This window comes from Pelophylax lessonae (genome assembly GCF_965119305.1).
Source record: "Pelophylax lessonae genome assembly, chromosome: 1".
Lineage (NCBI taxonomy): Eukaryota > Metazoa > Chordata > Amphibia > Anura > Ranidae > Pelophylax > Pelophylax lessonae.
In genome coordinates, this window is record NC_138768.1 from 568,753,529 (window position 1) to 568,775,191 (window position 21,663).

The window sequence follows — 21,663 nt, forward strand, 5'->3', positions numbered from 1 at the left end:
ATCCTCCACCGAGTTTATCCAATCCAGGCATAGGTGGTAGATGTTCCAATCTGGATCTGGACCGCAGGGTAGGGTCTCAAGCAGATGTATATGGGAAAAAATGATAGGGAAGCCAAAATATAGTGTAGATCCGTTTTTATTATAGTGAAAAAATAAAAGATAAAATTGGCTGCTTACAGTGTGTAGTGCCTTCTCCTGGCACTAGGTGGAAGCGCTGCAATATGTTTAGGGTGTATGGAAGTGACAACTCTGGTGCTCTGTAATAGGATACAGTTTCCTTCCCAGCCCCTGTAGTGTGGCAGTGGTGGCGTGCGTTCCAGACCAAAGCAGGAAATGACGACTTCCTGAGGACGCGATAACCGCGAAATGCATTGTGGTCTGTAAACCGGAAACTGAGTTAACCAGCACGTCATTCCCTGCATTGGTCTGGAACACGCCACCACTGCTTTATAACACAAGTGTCACTAATTGCAATTTTAATATCACCAAAAGTCACCAATTTTATATAGACACAGATATATATTTCACCTTTTTACTAGGTTGTTATTACAAATTGTTCACATTATGGTATTAGAGATGATTTTAAAGTCCACCATTTATTTATAGATTTATTGGTAAACGAGGTTTATCTTTAATTGATTGGTGTAGACAATCCAATACCCCCTAACACACCTGGAACACACACTGATTACCAGCGCCTACTTTTTCACTTATCTACTATCTTTAACTTAAGTTTAGTAAAATGCACAAACAGTTTCAATAAAACATTCAATACAAGAAGATCAATGATAAAGAGATCCTGAATCCTCAACCTAGGACTGGATGAGATTCAGCACTCAGGATCAAAAAGAACAATCCCAGCATATATATATATATTATTATATAATGAAGAGTTAATTTATTGGTAATCTGTCAATACAGTACTTTTCAGATGCAATACGAGAGTGACCACAAATCAATGCTTTACAGTGATAAAATGAAACCCCAAACTATTACTAACTTATCTCAGTGACTCTAATATACTAAAGCTAGACTATATATACAGTATATCAGAGTGCACTCTGTATCCTATAGGGGGCCCCCTTTACGTTAGATTTACAATGAGCAAGGCCTGCTAGTCTTTGCTGGCAAAGGTATCCTTACCCAATCCAGGGAAAGTATTTGTAATCCACGGTAAAGGTGATTAATTAACTGTAATCTACAATAGGAATAACCATTAACTGTAATCCAAACAGAAAGGGAGGAAATAGGTTCCCGCACTCCACATCTGATAGCCAATCTAGAACTGAAAAGGAGGGGTAAGGCCTTCTGATTCGCCACACACTATTCAACACTGCAGTGTCCTGTGGTGACCGTTAGAACTAGTGTGGCTTTCTGCTCAACTGCTTTGCGGACCCGCCCTGGCTCAGTCTAGTAGTACAGCAAATACTTTAAATCGGATCTCTCTCACCCAAGTGTGATGAACTCTGTGTTCCCCAGTCCACACCACCAGCGTCCCGCTCTCCTCAGGAGTACTCGCAACCTCTCCTGGTGTCCCTCCGCTCGGTCAACCACCAAGATCTGTCCGCACACCTCTCTCTCTCTGGTGTCTGTCCACTAGGCCTCTGGCCTTTCCTTCTCTGCGCTCCGCAGCAGCTTTTCCCCTTCCTCACAGCGCGCTCTCCTCGAGGCAAGAGAACGAATCTTGGTCCCACCCCCTTTATAAAGACACTCCCAACTGCCCCTGTGAGTCCCAAGGCTCCCTAGGAGAATAGTTCAGTCACACAGATGATCCATAGTCTTCCCTCATCCCAGAACTACATCTCCCATAATTCAACGATTCATTACTTTGTAGAAGCTTTAATAACAGAACAAACAGTCTGAACAACTTCAGCTGGAACTTGCAATCAGGCTACATCATTTTACCCCTTTCTTGTTGGTCCACAAGGATAAGGTGGTTCTTTATCCAGTCTGTTTCTACCAAAAGTCGTCTCTGACTTCCATTTCAATGAAGACATTGTGTTGTGCTCTTTGTGTCCCAGGTCTGCTCATTCCAAGGAACTTGTGTTGCATGCCCTTGATGTGGTTCGGGCAATTCGGGTGTATCTGGCAGCTACGGAGTCTTTTCAAAGGTCAAATTCACTGCTTGTAATCACGGATGGGCCAAGAAAAGGACTGTCTACTTTTTCAGCCTCCATTTCCAGATGGATCAGACAGACAGCGATTCAGACCTATTGGATCAAAGTTCAGGTTCCTCTTTTCCCTGTAACGGCTCGATCTACTCGGGCGCTTAGTGCTTCTTGGGCTTTCCGTCATCAGGCATCAGTGGCACAGGATTGCAAGGTAGCCACCTGGTCGTCGGTACACACTTTTACAAAATTCTACAAAGTGGATGTTTTGGCATCTGTTCCCTCTTTGGGGGTGTATTGTTTAGGTTGGGCTCCAGTTGTGTTTTGTTGAGCTCCTGTTACCTGGTTGGCTTCTTGTGTTTAGCCTTTGGTTTTTTTGTCCCACCCCTCATGTTTTTGGCACTGCTTGGGGACGTCCCTATGGTTCTGAATATGAAGCGATGCTTCCTTCAATGAACGAAAGAGAAAATAGGATTTTTGTGTTACTTACCGTAAAATCCATTTCTCTGAGTTCATTGATGAACACCGCACCCACCCCTTCATGGAGATTTGATACTTCTGATACTGCTTGTTACTAAAATCAAGGCCTATAGCAGAGGGGGGGGGGGGGTGAGGGGATGTATACCAGCTAGGACTGCCCATAGACGTAGCCAAGTGTTTTTTCTGCCTAGTGTCCTACTCCTGTAGGGGGCTGAATAACCTTATGGTTCTGAATATGGATGCTGTGTCTGTCAATAAACTCTGAGAAATGGATTTTACAGTAGATAATTAAAATCCTATTTTCTTTAACAGAGTAGGGATCAATCACTGGGCCAAGCGTTAAGGGAATATCAATTCTGTTATTTTAATGTGTTTAATCTTCTTTCTTTTTTTTTCCTGCTAGAGGGCCACTTTAATAATTGTGGTTAGCTGTACAGCAACCTGCTGCTTTTCTCTTGCAGGTTGTATTATTGGCTTCCACTCAGAAAAACCCCAAAAACAAATCTGAAACTCTAAACTGATTATCAAATGCTATTAAAAATTTGGGTTTTCAGGGTAAGTATTAGACCTGCCCAGTATTAAACTAAACCCCACTCTAGAATCTCACTTAGTGCCAGTTCACACTATAGCGTGTGCGGCGATCGCATGTAATATCGGAGCGCAGTGCTCCTTCATTACATGCGATTGGATGTGCAGTGCGAATTCAGCCATACACTTTGTATGGCTAAATTCGCACTGCACCCGCACAAAAGTCGCACATGACCCTTTTTTTCAGGCGCATCAGGATCGGATCGCACAGTGGTTCACACTTGTGCGATCCGATCCTGTGCGAACTGTCAGATCGCACTGCGATATGCGATCAAACTGGGGGTGTCGTTAAGATTTCATTGACAACCCCTGCGTATCGCATATGGCAGTGTGAACTGCCAGATGTGCGTTTGCGATGCGGGAACAGGCTGCGAATTCGCAGCCTTACCGCATCGCACAAGTGTGACCCGGCACTAAGACCTGTAGCCTGTATTGAGTGCTGACTAGGCCAGAACAGGCATGTAATAGCCTAAGAAACCACCACTTCAAAAAATCCTATAGGAAGTGCGGGGAAAAGACTCCATTGGTGGAACTCAAAGAGAACACTGAAAAAAGGGGGGTTGGGGGGAGGGAATTAACATTTTGTGCAGATTCCAATATAGTGGGGATGTGTAGAGCATTCTGCTGGCTTAGAAAGCTATTTTAGTAAGGAAGATTGCGTGACCGTTCTAAATGGATAAGCCTTCCCATATTGTGACTATTCCAAATGACTTTCCTTATGTAGTCTCCTGCCATTTTCTACCAGTTAGGACCTTTTTGCTTTTGAAAAGGTCTAATAGATGCAAAAACATTTTGTAACTTTGTTTTTAAAATGTACCTCTGTATTTCAGTCTGAATTTGCTAAAAATGTCAAAGGTGGATAAAAAGGTAACTGCATGCAATGAGGTAACCTGGTCTTCCAGGAGCCCTTTATAATGTTGTATATGAATTCTTCACACTAACAAAGGGCTTACAGTAACTGATGCAAATTCCTTTTCAAGGCTTTTATCAGCAATGTAAATAAAGACGGCCCTTGCTGCCACAAATCCAGTAAGCAAGCTGTAAAAAAGAATAAACTTCTTGTGTTGGAGCTGCTTTCGCTAACTCTATGATAACCACCCTTACAGGCTGTTAGGACATCTGCCATTACTTTGCTGGGCATGATGTATCTTTAGATGGGGCAACACTGTGTTTTAAATTGTGAATATTTTTTGAAGGAGGAGCCTGCTCTTTTATCTCAAATTGATGCCGAATTTTAGAAGGTATGTTGTGCAAGAGTTGTGTACCCACTTTAAAACTGGGCAGATCCAGTCTCTAGTAATTGGTGCACCTAAACTATTCAAACTTATTGTCAGCAGAAGCATGCTACTGGCACTGCAATATAGAATTGGCCTTTTTGCTTCAGGGTTCTAAACTTGTAGGTTAACTGTACTTCCAACAGGAGAAGTGTTATGAGTTTTAAGTCTTGATTTAAAGCTTCTCCTATTAAAAATATCTTGTACTGTAAAAATATCTTGTACTGTCATCGTTGCTAGGGGAGCACAGCAGAAATATTTGGTATAAACTGTACCTTTAAGGACTGCTATTGAAAAGAATATTATTAGTAGTTTGATTTGTTTAATGATACATTTTGAAATTGATTATGAAGCAGTGAGCAGAAGCATGACCTTATAATGCCGCTGCTTCATAATTCTTCCAATCAGCAGTTGGGGTTTTGTTCTTATTTAATCTGTTGCAATGGAAGTCAATGATTTGGCAATTGTATCAGCTAGGGAGTTTAAATTGCAGCACTTCCAGAACAGAATGAGAAGTGCTTGCAGTTGGACTAAATTCAGTGACACCTATAAGACTTCAGTTATTTCATCCAGAGATAGACTTATGCAGCTTAAGATATTTCTACATACTCGTCTTACTCCTGTACAATTACATAAAATGGGTGTACACCCCACGGCTGAGTGTTTTAAGGGCTCCTTGCTGATTTTCTTCATTGTTTTTGATCCTGTCCTGTTTTTTTACCGGTTCTGGGGGGACGATGGTTCATTTATCTCTTTCACACAGAAACTACCCAATATTATGAACCTAAAAACTTGTCTTTTGGGAATATTTGGGTACCTTACAATCTCCAAGAATGCTAAACAGTTACTACACATTCTTTATTTATTTGCTAAGAAAGTAACTTTATTACCCTGGAAAGGGTCTGCTTTGCCTACACTGACTTCTTGGCTGAAGCTGATTAATGCTTCTCTCCCCTTGTATAGACTTACTTTTGAGCTAAGAAAAATAAAATAGAACTATTTGGAAAAGAATGGGGCAGGTGGATTTAGAAAACTGTCACTCCGATCTCTCTAGATCCAGGAAACTGAATGTATGGTTTTATCCTCCTAACACTTTATACGTGCCTGCTCTGTGCAGTGGTTTTGCACAGGACAGCCCAGATCCTCCTCTTCTCAGGTTCCTTGCCGGTGCTCCTTGCTGCTCCCTCCTGCCGGGTGACCCCACAGCAAGCAGCTTGCTATGGGGGCACTTAAGCTGAGCCTCTGCTCTGTGTCCATTCAGACATGGAGCCGTGGCTCCCCCCCCTCTCTATGCTCATTGGCTCACTGTCTTTGATTGACAGCAGCGGGAGCCAATGGTGCCCAGTGCTGTATTTCGGCCAATCAGAAGGGAGCGCCCCAGACAGCTGAAGCTCTCGTGCAAAATCACTGGATTGAGATGGGGTTCAGGTAAGTTTTAGGGGTTCTGAGGGGGGGCTGCTACACACCAAAGGTTTTTCATCCTAATGCAAAGAATGCATTAAGATAAAAAAAAAACCTTGGGGCTTAGAACCACTTTAATTGAAATTGATAGATGAAAGGACAGATGTCACCAGCTCCAACCCGAGGATCTTCCAAGCCCAGTGCAGGGGCAGATGAGGGTGATGAAGGAGAGGAGCAAGATGAGGACTCCCCTGCTGATGTCATGGATCTGCTGCCCAGGACAGACATCAGGTGAAAAGAAGCTTTTTTTAAAAAATATGCATGTTTACTGTAGATGATCTTTAATATGCATCTAACATTTTATTTTAGATCTACACCTAAAAAGCAAAAAATCTTTCGATATTTTGCCATGAGTCCTTTCTACCAGGAGTATTGTTTAGTAAAACATAATACATACCCATTCAGCATTGGTTTCTTGTGTATTTTTAGTATGTTGGGTAAAGCATAGCATTATAAAAGTACCTCACAGTATATTTCAATAGGATTGCAGACTGAAATCAATATTTTAATGTACCTTTTTTTTTTCTCTTTAGTGACAAAATAATTTCTGATCTCCTATCGAAGATTGATAATAAAAACTGGCAAATACACAAAGAAGGACTTGATAAAACAATGACCATTATTAACGAGACCAAGTTTATCCTTCCAAAAAGTGGAGAGCTTCCAGTTGCACTAAAGGGCCATCTCAATGACTCTAACAAGATCCTGGTATGTGTTTTGTGTAAAATTTGTATCTGTTAGAACTTGAATAACAACATTTGTGTTGCAAATCTTGAAAGATTTCTTGGTATGGTAAGTTTTTTTATCTTTTTGTCGTCATCTGACATTGAGTATCATTTAACAGCTATCCACCGCTATGAGTCCAAAGATTAAACAGCATGTTAGGAACTTGGGCATACCAATCATAACTGTCATTGGTGATAGCAAGGTGAGTAACCTGTGCTGAATTTCATGGAGCTCAGCAGCCTGCTGATCATAAAATGTCAAGGCGTTTTGGCAAAGCAAGCTATTTTCTTGGGATTTTGCAGTTCTGTAAATATAAGCTTTATTTCCTCTATGGAATAGATTTCTTGCTGGCTTAGAACACTGCAGAATTTCTCTTGCTAAAAAGGGAGCGACATCTCGCTGGTCTGGCTAGCAAGGTAGTGGACTCAATAAATAAGTGCCATGTTAATGATAACTGTTCCTGGAGAGTTGTTGCAAGCAGTCGGATAGCTTACGTGACATAGCTGCTGTCGGTCTCATGAGCCAAAATTAGCACAGGTATGCTGCATCCCTTATTGGGTGCAAAACTTTCACAAACTTCATTTAACTCTGAAGGTTCCAAAGATGTTAGCAATCCTATCTAAAGCTCTCACATTTAGTGGTCAGATGGCCTATAAAGGTAGCTCAGCAGTTTTCTTGTGTGAGTGGAAAATGTATACTTTTTTAATACCACTGTCCTGTCTGTTCTTGTAGCAAGTTCAGTCTTAAGTTTCGATTTGCATGAGATAAAACGAATCCTCTTTCCCTAATATTTTTTAGGAAATGTTCGAGCAGCAGCACTGGTGACTCTCAATTTTTGAGTGGAACACTGGTATGAAAGAGTGGCTGGAAGCAGAGGACCTGTCTCATGTACTGAAAAAGGAGAATTACTTTCTGAGACAGGAGGTAGGATATTTGTAAATGTGTTTATATACAAGCAGAATGTATTATAATGTTAATAGTACATTAGTCTGCTGTTCGATTTATTAAAATGTGTTCTCTTTGTTTTTGTAGTTGCTAGGGTGGCTGGCTGAGAAACTGCCTACACTGTGAACAGTCCCTTCAGATCTTCAGTTGCAGCTTGGAGGACCGCAATGGGGATGTACGAAAGAAAGCCCAAGAGGCCCTGCCTATGTTTATGATGCATAAAGGATTTGAAAAGATGTCCAAAGTTACTGGAAAGCTCAATATATTTTGTTTTATAACCTATGACCAGTGCGCTTCTAGGTCACCTTTGCAGTAGCTAATCAGTAAGTTTTTTAGTAGGAGGTGGATGCTGTACAGATTCATCCCTCAGTTTTAGGGCAAGCTTCTCAATGACTGGGAAATGTAATTCCTTCTTGCTGGTCACTTCTCATTGATATTAGCTGTCACTGGTAAACCAGCCACCAGAAATGGGTACAACCAGTGTTGTACCCATGCTACTTTTCTAGTTAAACAATAACTTTTTTTAAAGTAAGTACAAATTTAGGGGTACAAACAGTGTACATCGTACAAGTTTACAATGATACATATGCACGAATTGGGGAATCTATCATCCCCTAGATATACCAGGTGGAACAGGGCACACGACAGCATAAAAGAAGCAAGTTATCATGCACCTTTCAAAGTATATAAAAGCAAGAAGTATAACATTAGTGATAAATTCTTACAGGTGACATTGGTGGGAGATCAACAGAGCTTTTCAAAGAGAACAGCCTGTTTAGACACAAGTTTCGGATGCCTGAAGCCATCGACCCATATCCTTATTATATTTGGATGGACATCCCCTATGAAAATCCAAACATTTTTTTGTATGGTAGGGTATTATTTATTTCTAGCAACCAGATGGTAAATTCAGGGGGTGTAGCTCTCATCCATTGTCTAGCAATCGTTTTTCCAGCTGAAAATAAAGTTTCATGTAAAAAAAACCTTGGTGAATTTTTCTGTCTGGGTCAGGTAATATCGCTAGTAAACATGGCTTGGGGTGTAGAGTTAAAGGGGAGCCCATTGTATCATACATAAATTGAAAAACTTGTGACAAAAAACCTTGTAGTACTGGACATTTCCAGATTAAGTGATAAAATGTTCCCACACTGCGGGAGCACATCAGGCATGTGGTACTTTGTTCTCTTTTGTACCTGGCTAATCTGAGAGGAGTAATGTAAGATCGGTGAAGTATATTTAGTTGGGAGAGATTGTATGATAATTTGGATGATGCTGCCTTGAAAGTGTCGAAGGCCTCGCTCCACTCCCCATCTTCCATTGTGCCCATATCCATCTCCCAACGGGGTTTGATCCCATAAGTCAATTGGGATAAGGAGGGTAAAAGTAACATGCCATAGAACACAGAAATCAATTTTTGTGGATCGATACTTTAAATCACTTTCATTAAGTTAGCTGGGAAAATGTAGAGAGAATCTGGTCTGTAGGGCATGTTGAACTTTCAAATATCTAAAAAAAATATGGCTTGGTAGTTTGAATTCTGTCTTCAGCCTATTAATCACTTCCCGCCCAAGGACATCATATGAGGTCCTGGGCTTTGAGCGGGGATCATTATTCAGTTATCTTCTTTTTCTGCCAACGATTCCCTGTCATGTAAAAACAATCATAGTGGCTATTCAGCCCCTTGATTGTTTCTACAAGCAGCAGGAGGGGATGACCCCGCCACGGCTCTTTACCATGGAGAATACAGCGGACCAGATCACCCCTGGAAATCTCTATGACCTTCAGAGGCCAGGCGTGACGTTAGGACGTCACTTCCTGCCTCGGCAGATGTAAACACTGCAGTTTCTTTGTCTAGGAAGCTGAGATCGTTTTTTTTTTTTCCAGGCCTTCCAGTCTAAAGGCAGGATCTGGGGACTTATAGATCCAAGATCTCCCTGTAAAGAGGACCTGTCATGTCCTTTTCCTATTACAAAGGATGTTTACATTCCTTGTAATAGGAATAAAAGTGATAAAAAAAATGAAATGTAAAGGGAAAGTGTCAAAACAAAAAATAAAAGTAAAATAAACAAAACAAGAAAAAAAAATGTAAAGCGCCCCTGTCCCTGCGTGCTCACACACAGAAGCGAGTGCATACGTACATTGGGCTCGCATAGGTAAACAGCATTCAAACCACATGTGAGGTATCGCCACGAAGCTAGAGCGAGAGCAATAATTCTAGCCCAAGATCTCCTCTGTAACTCTATTGTATATATTTACTGGGCATAACATCATCTTTCACATTAAACAAAACAATTGGGCAAACTTCAGTGTTTTGCTTTTTTTAAACTCATGAAAGTTTTTTTTCCAAAAAAAAAACATGTTTGAAAAATTGCTGCACAAATACCGTGTGACATAAAAAGTTGCAACGACCACCATTTTATTCCATAGGGTCTCTGCTAAAAAAAAAAAAAAACATATACAGTGTAATGTTTGGGGGTTCTGAGTAATTTTCTAGAAAAAAAAATGATGATTTTTACATGTAGGAGAGGAGTGCCAGAATAGGCTGGGGCTGGAAGTGGTTAATAGTTTTAAGGTTACCCCTTGCCAAAAGGTGGGATAAGTAGTACACCCCCTTGACGCTCCAGATATCTGTGTCAGGGATCGAGAGAAGTTCAGAAAGTGTTATATTATGCCAAAGAGGGGTATGTTCATTAGAATGGGGTAGATTATGTTTGTCAGAAGAGACATCACATATGCGTCTATAGTGGTAAAGAAGGGACTGACGATCTCCAGCAGCTTCAGCACCTCTAGCTAGGGATGATCGAACAGTTCGGGTCGACCATCGGTTCGGCCCGAACATTGGGTGTTCGAGGTTCGGCCGAATTTAGAACTTTTTGCCCAAAAAGTTCGGAATTTGGCAACCAGAACCGCCCAAAATGCAATGCTTCAGGAAATGGGCTTTAAAAGGCCGTGATTGGACCAGAACCATTAGCAAAAGCCAATTGAGGGGGCAGGAGAATGCTAGGAATGTGATTGGTGTGACTAGGGGGTCCCTAGACCAATCATTAGTAAATACGCCCCCCAGTATATAAGATCGCCCCGCCATATTCCTAGCATTATTATACTGGACATGGAAGAGAGTGGAAGCAGTTCTGTTAATTTTACTTTAAAAGTGTCATTTAGCTATTTATTAGTGTGAGGAAAGGGATATCTAGTGTAGTTAGAGTGCTCCTTTACACTTAAGTTAGCTTCAAAAATTTAGTTTCTGTAGGGAAAGTGTTAAGTGTAAGGGGACCGTAGTGTAGTGTAGGGTTAACTGGCAGTGACTGCTATGGCAGGGTGACAAAGCCCTTCCATAGCAGGGTGACCGCTATAGAGCAATGATCATTTCTCTGAATTGCTTTGGCACACCCATATGGCTTCTCACCAGCCAAGCATTTTTTATGCTGCAGGGGCTGCCACTGCCAGTGCTTTTTTGAGGACATGTTTGATGTCAGACATGACATCTGAACATGTGTATAGGGGGTATATATACACATATATGTCTGAATATATACCCCTAGACATATATAGGTGTGATAGTAGCAGAAATAAATGCTTGCGCTAATGAAATCATTTACAGTAATATATTTCTGCTACTATCACACCTATATATGTCTAGGGGTATATATTCAGACATATATGTGTATATATACCCCCTATACACATGTTCAGATGTTTTGCCTGCCTCAAAAGAACCCAAAAAAATGCCAAAAAAACGCTAGCGTCAAAAAAAAAAATGCCCAGGTGTGTTTTTGCTGGCATTTTTTGGGGGGTTTTGGAGGCAGGCAAAACATCTGAACTTGTGTATAGTGGTGTATATACACACATCCATATATTTATATACACACCTAGACATATATAGGTGTGATAGTAGCAGAAATATATGCTTGCGCTAATGAAATCATTTACAGTAATATATTTCTGCTACTATCACACCTATATATGTCTAGGTGTGTATATAAATATATGTATGTGTGTATATATACCACTAAACACAAGTTCAGATGTTTTGCCTGCCTCAAAAGAACCCAAAAAAATGCCAAAAAAACGCTAGCGTCAAAAAAAAATGCCCAGGTGTGTTTTTGCTGGCATTTTTTGGGGGGTTTTGGAGGCAGGCAAAACATCTGAACTTGTGCACAGTACCACTATACACAATTCAGATGTTTTTCCTGACTGCAAAGAACCCACAAAAATGCCTTCTATTAAACCGGCAAGGTGTTACAGCAGCGAAGCCAACCCCCTGAGCTGAAAGTTTTCTAATACAAACAATCTTTTTTTATGGTTTTGGACATGCTACAGAGCTGAAACTTCACATGTACACTTTTTAGACCCCCCAGATACTAAATCCAAAGTAAAAATCAAAAAATCTCTTTTTTTTTTAATTTTTTCAATAATTGGCTTTTTTATCAAAAATGACAATTTTTAAGAACTTTTGGGGGGTCTAAAAGGTGTACCTGTGAAGTTTCAGCTCTGTAGCATGTCCAGAACCAGAAAAAAAAAGGATTGTATGTATTAGAAAACTTTCAGCTCAGGGGGTTAGCTTCTCTCCACACCTTGCCGGTTTCAAAGCAGGCATTTTTTTGGGTTCTTTGCAGTCAGGAAAAACATCTGAACTTGTGTATAGTGGTACTGTGCACAAGTTCAGATGGTTTGCCTGCCTCCAAAACCCCCCAATAAATGCCAGCAAAAACACACCTGGGCATTTTTTTTTTGACGCTAGCGTTTTTTTTTGGCATTTTTTGGGTTCTTTTGAGGCAGGCAAAACATCTGAACTTGTGTATAGTGGTATATATACACACATACATATATTTATATACACACCTAGACATATATAGGTGTGATAGTAGCAGAAATATATTACTGTAAATGATTTCATTAGCGCAAGCATATATTTCTGCTACTTTCACACCTATATATGTCTAGGTGTGTATATAAATATATGGATGTGTGTATATACACCACTATACACAAGTTCAGATGTTTTGCCTGCCTCAAAAGAACCCCAAAAAATGCCCAAAAAAACGCTAGCGTCAAAAAAAAAAATGCCCAGGTGTGTTTTTGTTGGCATTTTTTGGGGGTTTTTGGAGGCAGGCAAAACATCAGAACTTCAGAACTTGTGCACAGTACCACTATACACAAGTTCAGATGTTTTTCCTGACTGCAAAGAACCCAAAAAAATGCCTTCTATTAAACCGGCAAGGTGTTACAGCAGCGGAGCCAACCTCCTGTGCTGAAAATCTTTTTTTCATGGTTCTGGACATGCTACAGAGCTGAAACTTCACATGTACACGTTTTAGACCCCCCAGATACTAAATCTAAAAAATCTCTTTTTTTTTTTTTTTTTAATTTTTCAATAATTGGCTTTTTTATCAAAAATTACAATTTTTAAGAACTTTTTTTGTGTGATTTTGTGTCTGGGGGGTCTAAAAGATGTACCTGTGAAGTTTCAGCACTGTAGCATGTCCAGAACCAGAAAAAAAGATCATATAGGTGTTAAAGTTAAAGGAGGGTCCCGACCCACATCCCTGTTCTACTGAAAAAATATCTTTTTTTTTTTCATGGTTCTGGACATGCTACAAAGCTGAAACTTCACATGCACACCTTTTAGACCCCCCAGATACTAAATCCAAAGTAAAAATAAAAAAAATCTCTCTTTTTTTTTTTTTTTTCAATAATTGGCTTTTTTTATCAAAAATGACAATTTTTAAGAACTTTTTTGTGTGGTTTTGTGTCTGGGGGGTCTAAAAGGTGTACCTGTGAAGTTTCAGCTCTGTAGCATGTCCAGAACCAGAAAAAAAGATCATATAGGTGTTAAAGTTAAAGGAGGGTCCTGACCCACATCCCTGTTCTACTGAAAAATTATCTTTTGTTTTTTTTCATGGTTCTGGACATGCTACAGAGCTGAAACTTCACATGCACACCTTTTAGACCCCCCAGATACTAAATCCAAAGTAAAAATCAAAAAATCTCTCTTTTTTTTATTTTTCAATAATTGGCTTTTTTATCAAAAATTACAATTTTTAAGAACTTTTTTTGTGTGATTAATAGTTAATGGGGCATGACCCAGAACCCTAGGCACTTTTTAGGGGCATTTATTGGGTTTTAGGGCTTAAAAATTGTGTTTTTTGATTACCGAAGTTCGGGTCCCATTGATTTCAATGGGGTTCTGAAATCCGAACCGAACTTTTGGGAAATTCGGGTGTTCTGGTCGAACCGAACTTTTCAAAAGTTCGATCATCCCTACCTCTAGCCCCACTTGTTACAACACTAAAGGGGGCTGCAGACAAATGTGACCATTTTGGACATAAAAACACCGCCACACTCCACTCTTGGATAACCACAGTTCTCAGCAGAGCGATGCTTCAAGTTGCCCTTCACATAGAGTTTGCCATAGAATGAGAGCCAGGCCTAATCCCGAAACTTCAAAGGGATTCTCTCCAGATTAATCAAACGCAGACTCTCCATCATAACAGGGCCTGGGCAACCCCTCAAGGCCAGTGGCTCGTTAAAGGAAGAGACTTAATTTCTTCAGCCATCACTCACCACTGGCGAAGCATTTTCAGTCACGGGGCAACGTAAGTCGGGGGCTTACCATGTCAGACCCTCAGGCTTTTCATTGGCCCACCATTCTCCCAGCTTCGCAGAAAAGGCCTAAACCAGGACTGAAAAATACCAACCCACCCAGGTGGTTCCTCTGCCAGCATGTTACCAAAATTATGTTTCAAAAACATCAGAGAAAAAATACCACCGGGTTGACCATACCTAGGCCACCCATCCACCTGGGTGGGTAGGTTACAGACCTCTTAATAAGATTCAGTTTGTTTCCCCATAACATCTGGAAAAAACTGCTGTAGATGCTTGCATAGAGAGACACTGGCAAAACACAGACAAGCTGCGATGCACATGGGCGCCTTCCCTCCTCCCTCTTGCTCACCCTTGTTGGTGTGGGGGATTGGGCAGGCTTGCCATTTTTCGCATCGGCACCATGCCCACATGCCATGCACTCAATGCCTATGGCGTCTCCTTGCCAGCGTCAGTTCTTCCATCTAGGCTGACAACAGGGGAGTGGTCATTGTTGCCTCCTTGAGCGGCATTCACTGCTCCGGTGAGGATGCTCCTCTTCCATCCTGTCACGCCAGCGTGACGCTGGGTGGGACTCTCGGATTGCTTTGAGCATATAAGGTCTCCATTCAGCACAGCCAGTCCTTCTGGCCTCACACACAGAGCATTGCATACACTCTGGATTATGGCCTCATGCCTGGGTATTATCATCACCCTTTTTCATATAGCTCTACCTGATAGTCTGAGCAAGCAATACCTGCTTCAAGTTCCTTTATCACTTTTTACTGTATTTCATTTCTACTTGGGGTTAGGTTCTCTTTAAATCAGGTTTGTACACACATCATTTGTATTCATGGACTCTTTTGGCCATGGTTTCACTTTGACCAATGATTCTTTTTTCTAATATATTCTTTCACACTTTTCTCTATTCTTTGGTTATGGGTTCCTTTCATTATTATTATTATTATTATTATTAATATTTTACGTTTCATACAAGTTTCTACACTCAATTGTAATTTTCTTTTGATACTATTTTATACTATATTATTGGAGCCCATACTAAGCTATTCTTATCACTTTCTTTCTTTGGAGGTCTCTATTATGCTCCTGGTTTACACCTTGAGTCCTTGTACCACAGCTCCCGTAGCAGACTCCATGGGCGGCCTTTCTTGCTGCAGTTTTACCATTTCACATACAGTTTTTTTGCAAGTACCTCTGGGGGAGGGATATCCTCCTCCCCTTGGATACTACCTCTTTTTGCTTTTGGACCTATAATGTTATACCATTTCAATATGGTTTATTGCAGATCTATGATGCATCCACCCCTGAAGAAGTGATATTATACACAAAACGTGTAGGGCTTTTGGGATGCATCTTATTTTTTAATATGTTGTACAACTCTATTATGATTGTACGTTGTTTCTCTACATGATATGTATGTTAATACAGTATGTGTATGTTATCATTGGAAAATATTATGTATTTGTTACTACAGATTAAACATGGTTTTTTAAACAATGACTGTTTTTTGGATGCCATATATGCCTCATATAAAGTCCCAAACAAACCCTCTTTTTTTCATATGCACTACATTTACACTCAGATGCACACTGAGCTAATTTTTTTTTGATTGTATTTTACAGAGAAGTCCTCATGTAAATGCAACTGTTTACTGCCTTGCCTCATCTGATAAAGGAGCAGTGCATGTACTTTTATGGTGCTGTGAGTCTTATGCCCAATAGAATCCTTTATATTCAAGGAAGGACAGATATACCAAGAAGCAATACTTGGTCATTTAGCTGCTGGCCCTGCCTTAACGTATATTTTTGTCCATGAGACCGAAAAAAAACCAGATGAAAGGTAATTTCCCTTTATACTTGTATTAATCCTGCAAATGTTGGTTTTAAAGTAGATGTAGAACATATTTGAGGTTAAAGAATATTTAGGAACTGTAATTACAAAAATATTGCAGTCCAAGCCATTTCTGAAAAAATAGATTTTTTTTCAGCATAAATAAACAAATATGAAAGATAATTCCAATTTTTAAAACACTAAGATTTCAAACCATAATATATTACATTTTAAGTTCACGAATTCAAAAATGAAATAAGATACCAACTGTATTGTTAAATTTTTTTTATTTATAAATAAATAAAATAAGCATAAATACAACCAACATAATGTATATAACCATTGAACATGTTTGATAGTAAACACAAGTAAACTAATTAGAATGTAAAATTCCTCCAGTCAATTTATTTTATTTAAATTGTATGTGGATCTAAGCTGCCTACCATTTTAGTTATGGCACATTGAGTTCCCCCTAGTAATAAACTGATCTATGTGATCATATTATTGCATCCTGTAAAATATGAAGCTCATTAACCACTTTACCACCGCCCACAGTAATATTACTGCGGCAGAGTGGCTCGTTATCGTCTGACAATGTAATACTACGTCGTCAGACACTCCCCCTTCTGGGCGGCGCTTGCGCGCCGCCGGAGGCTCGCTCCCGCTGTTTTCAGTCACAGCGGGAGTCGGGCCAGGGGAGGAGCAGCGGCGATCGCCGCCGCTCTTCCCCCGATCGTCGGGGATCTAGTGTGGAGATCCGCCCGCCTATGTAAACACAAGCTGGCGGATCTCCATAGTGACAGGGAGTGACAGATCGGAGTGTTCAGCATAGCTGGACATCCGATCTGTCCATGACTCACTCAGTCACCTCCCCCCCCTACACGTCAGTAAGCACCAGGCATACATTAACCCCTCCCTCTCCAATAAAATTATCCCCTTCCCTGCCAGTGTCATTTTTACAGTAACAGTGCATATATATAGCACTGATTACTGCAGTAATGTCACTGGTACCCCCAAAAGTGTCAAAAATGTCAGTCAAGGGTCCGATCTGTCCGCCGCAATGTCGCAGTCCCGCAAAAAAAATTGCAGATCGCCACCATTACGCGTTAAAAAAAAACACCAAAAATGACAGAAATCTTTCCCTTTGTTAGTAAACGCAATAACTTTTGCGCAAACCAATCAAAATACGCTTATTGTGATTTTTTTTTACCAAACATAGGTAGCAGAAAACAAATTGGCCAAAAATTTTTAAAAAAATTGGTTTTTACATTTTTTTGGGGGGGGAATTTCATATAAAAAAATTTTAAAAATATTGTTATTTTTTCAAAATAAACGCTCTTTTTTTGTTTATAGCGCAAAAAGTAAAAATCGCACAGGTGATCAAATACCACCAAAAGAAAGCTCTGTTTGTGGGAAAAAAAGGACGTAAATTTAGTTTGGGTACGGCATCGCACGACCGCGCAATTGTCAGTTAAAGTCGCACAGCGCCGAATCGCAAAAAGTGGCCTGGACGGAAGACAGCAAAATCCTCCGGTGGTAAAGTGGTTAAGGAGTCTGTCATATTCTTATATTGCTAAAGTCAAACTAAGATTGAAACAATTATTTTAGATATCATGTTTTTGACTGTCCCATTGTATGTTCAAAATAAATACATAAATATAATTATTATTAAGATACAAAATAAATAACAGCAGTATAAACAGTTACAAAAATACAGGTGAGGATGTGTTCCTGAGAGGGTAGGACATTTCATTTAAACAGCTTCTGCCTCATTTTGCTTTCTGTCAGAAGGAAAAAAAAGAAAAATTTGTTATATGAAATCACAAAAATGTATGTGTACAGTTTTTATTTAAAATCTTTTTATGATGAGGATAATAACAACATGCCTTACAATGTAATTGTTTTATAATGTTAGTTGATTATTAAACAATACAATTCAGTGCTTTTTGTATAAAGCAGAGCTGAAATCCCAAAAAATAAAATGTATTTAGTCAAAAATCAAGTGCAGAAAGGGATTGTTATTTTTCAATTACTTGCTCTTTGGCTAATTTGAGAGAATTTTTGGCAAACTTCTTATAAAGTTTTTATTGCTGTCTGAGCCTTCTTGTAAATGACATTTTTGTGACCTTTTTTTTTTTCTTTTTTTGCATACTACAGGGACAGGAACATCTCCTCCCAGACAGAAATATAAATATGAAAAATTTTAACCCTTGACCTCTATACAAAACTAAACTAAATGTTTTTTTTTTTTTTTTTTTTACAGTAGTTGAGGTTAAGCTTCAAATCAAAAAGGGCAAAATGTTATCACATTTGTTGTTGTAGAATTAATACCTTTCTAATATTAGCTTGATAATGCGCTCTACCCAAGAAGCAGAAGGATCCACACAGACCATGTTTCCATCTTTTAGAGTAATTCTGAAAAACAAAATACAGATTTCAAATCTGATAGATAGTGATGGATAACATTAACATCATTCATTTGTTATGTATTGCATGTACTTAGGTTCTTTGTTGTTCAGGGCCAAAAGACTATGAGACAAAAAAAGCAAAGCATTGCGGCACATTGCTAATCTATAGGTTGCACTATCTGCTGGTGTAGATACTACACTCCCCAGTATGTTTTGTGCTTTCCCAAACTGGCTTTTCATGATCATGAGAAGGATGAGTTTGGAAGGGTGGTGGGAAAGAGCTCCTTGAGATTTTTCAAAACTATGCAATATGAGGACCTACTCAAACTATCCATTTGGTTTGTATCCAATTTGGCAGAAATCTTGCACTTCATAGATGTTGGTAGATCTAAAGGAGGTTGTACAGCACTGGTTCTGGACTCCTGTCTTCAGGACCCACTAACATTCCAGGTTTACAAGATAACTGGATTACATCAGTGATATAATTTGCTGTTCAGTGATTCCATTATTCTAGTATTATTGAATTATTATTGCATTATTATTGCATTATTCTAGTATGCATCTCCCCAAGGTAATGCTTGATAAAAAATCTAGGCTTTTAGTGGATCCTGAGGACAGGAGTTGAGAACCACTTTTGTCATACTGTAACACATATGATGAGACTTTAACAGACCAATGCAAAACAATGGGGTTTTTAGTGGAGTCGTTTATTTTAAAACCACCAACATGAGGCAACATATATAATAAATGATATTACGTCTAACAACACCTAATATATGTAACATATATATAATAATACTTACATTACTTCAACATTTTTGCAGTGGGGACCACTGGGAATCACCTCTACATTTTTCATTATTTTGGTAGATATTTGTTTTGAGTCAAGCTTTACACACTGGCACCTTAATTCCATTGCTGATCTCAGTAAAGACATAGCTGCAAATTGAAGAAGAGGAAAATGTATATGGTTATCATTTTATTTCTAAATTAGCCAACTACTTGAGAGACGTTTTTCTCTTTTCTGTTTGAGGGTTTTTTACTTTAATGAAATAAAAATAGAAAGTTGTGAACTTCAGGGCAATGTCAGTTCAAAAACATCCTAATTGTTTTTGCTAACATTTGCACTGTTGGCCATGAGTTCTGGTATCTGTGTCTTCTTTAAAGGAATTGTTTTGGAAAGGACAATGGACAGTACATGTAATGGGGTAATTACACTTACCTCCATGCTGTCCTTTTAAGAGATGAACATTACATTTACCTCCTGTTGTCCTTTCCAGAGGTATTTCCTGGAACTCTCCATTAAATAAAAATTTGAAAAGAAAACTGTCATATGCATTTACTATTAGGGCTGCTATACAATGCCAAAACAGACAATGTCCTAGAAACATGTTATATTTAATGCATTGTATTGCAAAATCATATCACATTACTTCTGAGTTCAAGTGATTTTCAACTATTCCTTTACTGAAAGCATAAAGAAGAGTTGTAGTTTATAAAAAAATATAATGGCAATAAACAGAGGGGTTATAAATTGCTATGTTCTCTGTGAGAGTATTGGTGTCTCTACAGTGGTCCAAAACGTCACACTATCTTGTCACCACTACAGCTTTGAAATCAGTATAAAGCATGCACTTATGTAGAGTTACAGCTTAAAAAGTTGGCTTTATACATAGTGGGCAGCATTCCTAGAAAAAAAAAAACTGGTAGATGATTTTTCTTCTATAGTAAGAATTAATAAAAATGTCAGTGCATTTTACGGGTTGTCTGCTGTGAAACCTTGATTTCTGCCTTCTGCCTGATGGGACATTACATAATACATCGGACGAATTTAAAGAATGGAATGTTCTTGCCTGCCAAATGGATTTTTTTGGATCACTTTTATAGACAAATAACATATTGCTACTAAAATATTTTTCTGCCAAATATTTTTTCCAGACTGCAAAAAGAGTTAACTTTAAGCACAGTTTAGTTCAGTTTAAAAGCTAAAATAGGGAAATGATCATTACCGTCTGCTGCAGTGGTGAGAAGCAGGAAGAGGGTAAGGGTGGCACAAGCGGCTTTGAAGAACGTCATGGTTTTCTTGTGGATTTGCTTGGCAGACTTCCTAGTTTGCTTTTGCTGTGCTGTCTTCAAAACCTTCTGTTTTACAACTAAGAAGCGAATAGAATTTATAGGATGCTGCCTGGTCATTCTGATGTCAATTTTTGTTTGATTACGACATTGTAAATTCCAGATTCAGTAATTAGTTTGTCACAGTTCCTGAGTCACGATACAAGTAACTCACTTTCAGCAAACTGTTGTTAGCTCTGTCAATGTGCTTGGTGCACTTGTATAAACATTCATAATAATTTTGTTTTGGCTGCATATGCAGTAACATTGGCAAAGGGCCCTACATGTGCGCCCTGGTATTTGCAGATGGAAATATAATTTTATCCAAATGCTTCTTGTGGATGTCAAACATTTGCAGAGATAGAACTTTAAAGAAGGTCCGGCTGTTTCCACTTATTCTCATTGAAGCAGATGCTTGAAACTGTGAGGGTTTTATAACCTGCATTTTAGAGGGCCTGCTTCAAATAAAATAATGTAAAACACTATGTGAAAAAAATGGTGATAATATAGCTGTCCATAGAATTGGGATCAAATCTGGGTTACTACTAATTTATGCTCTTGCAACGCGACTGTTATTGAAACTTACTATAAAGCACTACTTTGATGGTGCTTGGTACTTATCAGATTAGTACATATTAACCCTGCTGCTTCCTCGTTCTGCTTTCCTTGTTGTTCGGACATGGGTTTATTTATCTATATTTGATGGATTTGTCTGGTAACCCATCTTCCAGGGTGGCTATCGCACTACATCCTGAATACCTGTCAGGACCAGGATCTTAACCCACAACCTCTGGGATGCTTGAAAACTCCATGCCTGATTACTTGGACAAATATTCTGTCTTGTTTTTGGTGAACCTTGAACTGCTTGCTCCTTTCATGAACTTCCTATTTAAGCCAAGCCTTTGCACTTCACGTTTGCCAGATTATTGTTCTTTTCTCCAGCCAATAGCTTGCTCCATTTACTCCTGATGCTGTCCAAATCTTCACTTCCACTCTTTACCAACATTGACTTGTTCCTCATCTACGCTTCCGCTTGATCCAAATCTGCAACCATTTGTTACCAACCTTGGCTTGATCGTGGATTATGCTTCTGCGTAATCCCAACCTGCAAGCACCTGTTACCAACCT

General features: G+C 39.3%; 1 protein-coding gene across 1 annotated transcript; it reads right to left on the reverse strand.

Moving 5' to 3' along the window:
* Positions 1-17,566: 17,566 nt before the first annotated feature.
* Positions 17,567-20,631, reverse strand: LOC309551011 (interleukin-8-like). The gene is made up of 4 exons (XM_082251429.1): positions 20,433-20,631; positions 19,227-19,362; positions 18,347-18,430; positions 17,567-17,796 (listed from the first exon to the last, which is right to left on the reverse strand). The coding sequence occupies exons 1-4, from the start codon at positions 20,614-20,616 to the stop codon at positions 17,769-17,771; spliced, it is 432 nt and encodes a 143-aa protein (XP_082107555.1). The 5' UTR covers positions 20,617-20,631; the 3' UTR covers positions 17,567-17,768.
* Between the last annotated feature and the right edge of the window lie 1,032 nt (positions 20,632-21,663).

Bases quoted from the DNA above. Each gene is read 5' to 3' on its own strand.
- LOC309551011 (XM_082251429.1), bottom strand. From the start codon at position 20,616: ATGACCAGGCAGCATCCTATAAATTCTATTCGCTTCTTAGTTGTAAAA. The intron at 19,363-20,432 runs GTAATGATCATT...TTCAATTTGCAG, and splicing joins TCTCACCACTGCAGCAGACG to CTATGTCTTTACTGAGATCA. The intron at 18,431-19,226 runs GTAAGTATTATT...TTTGTTTTTCAG, and splicing joins TGCAAAAATGTTGAAGTAAT to AATTACTCTAAAAGATGGAA.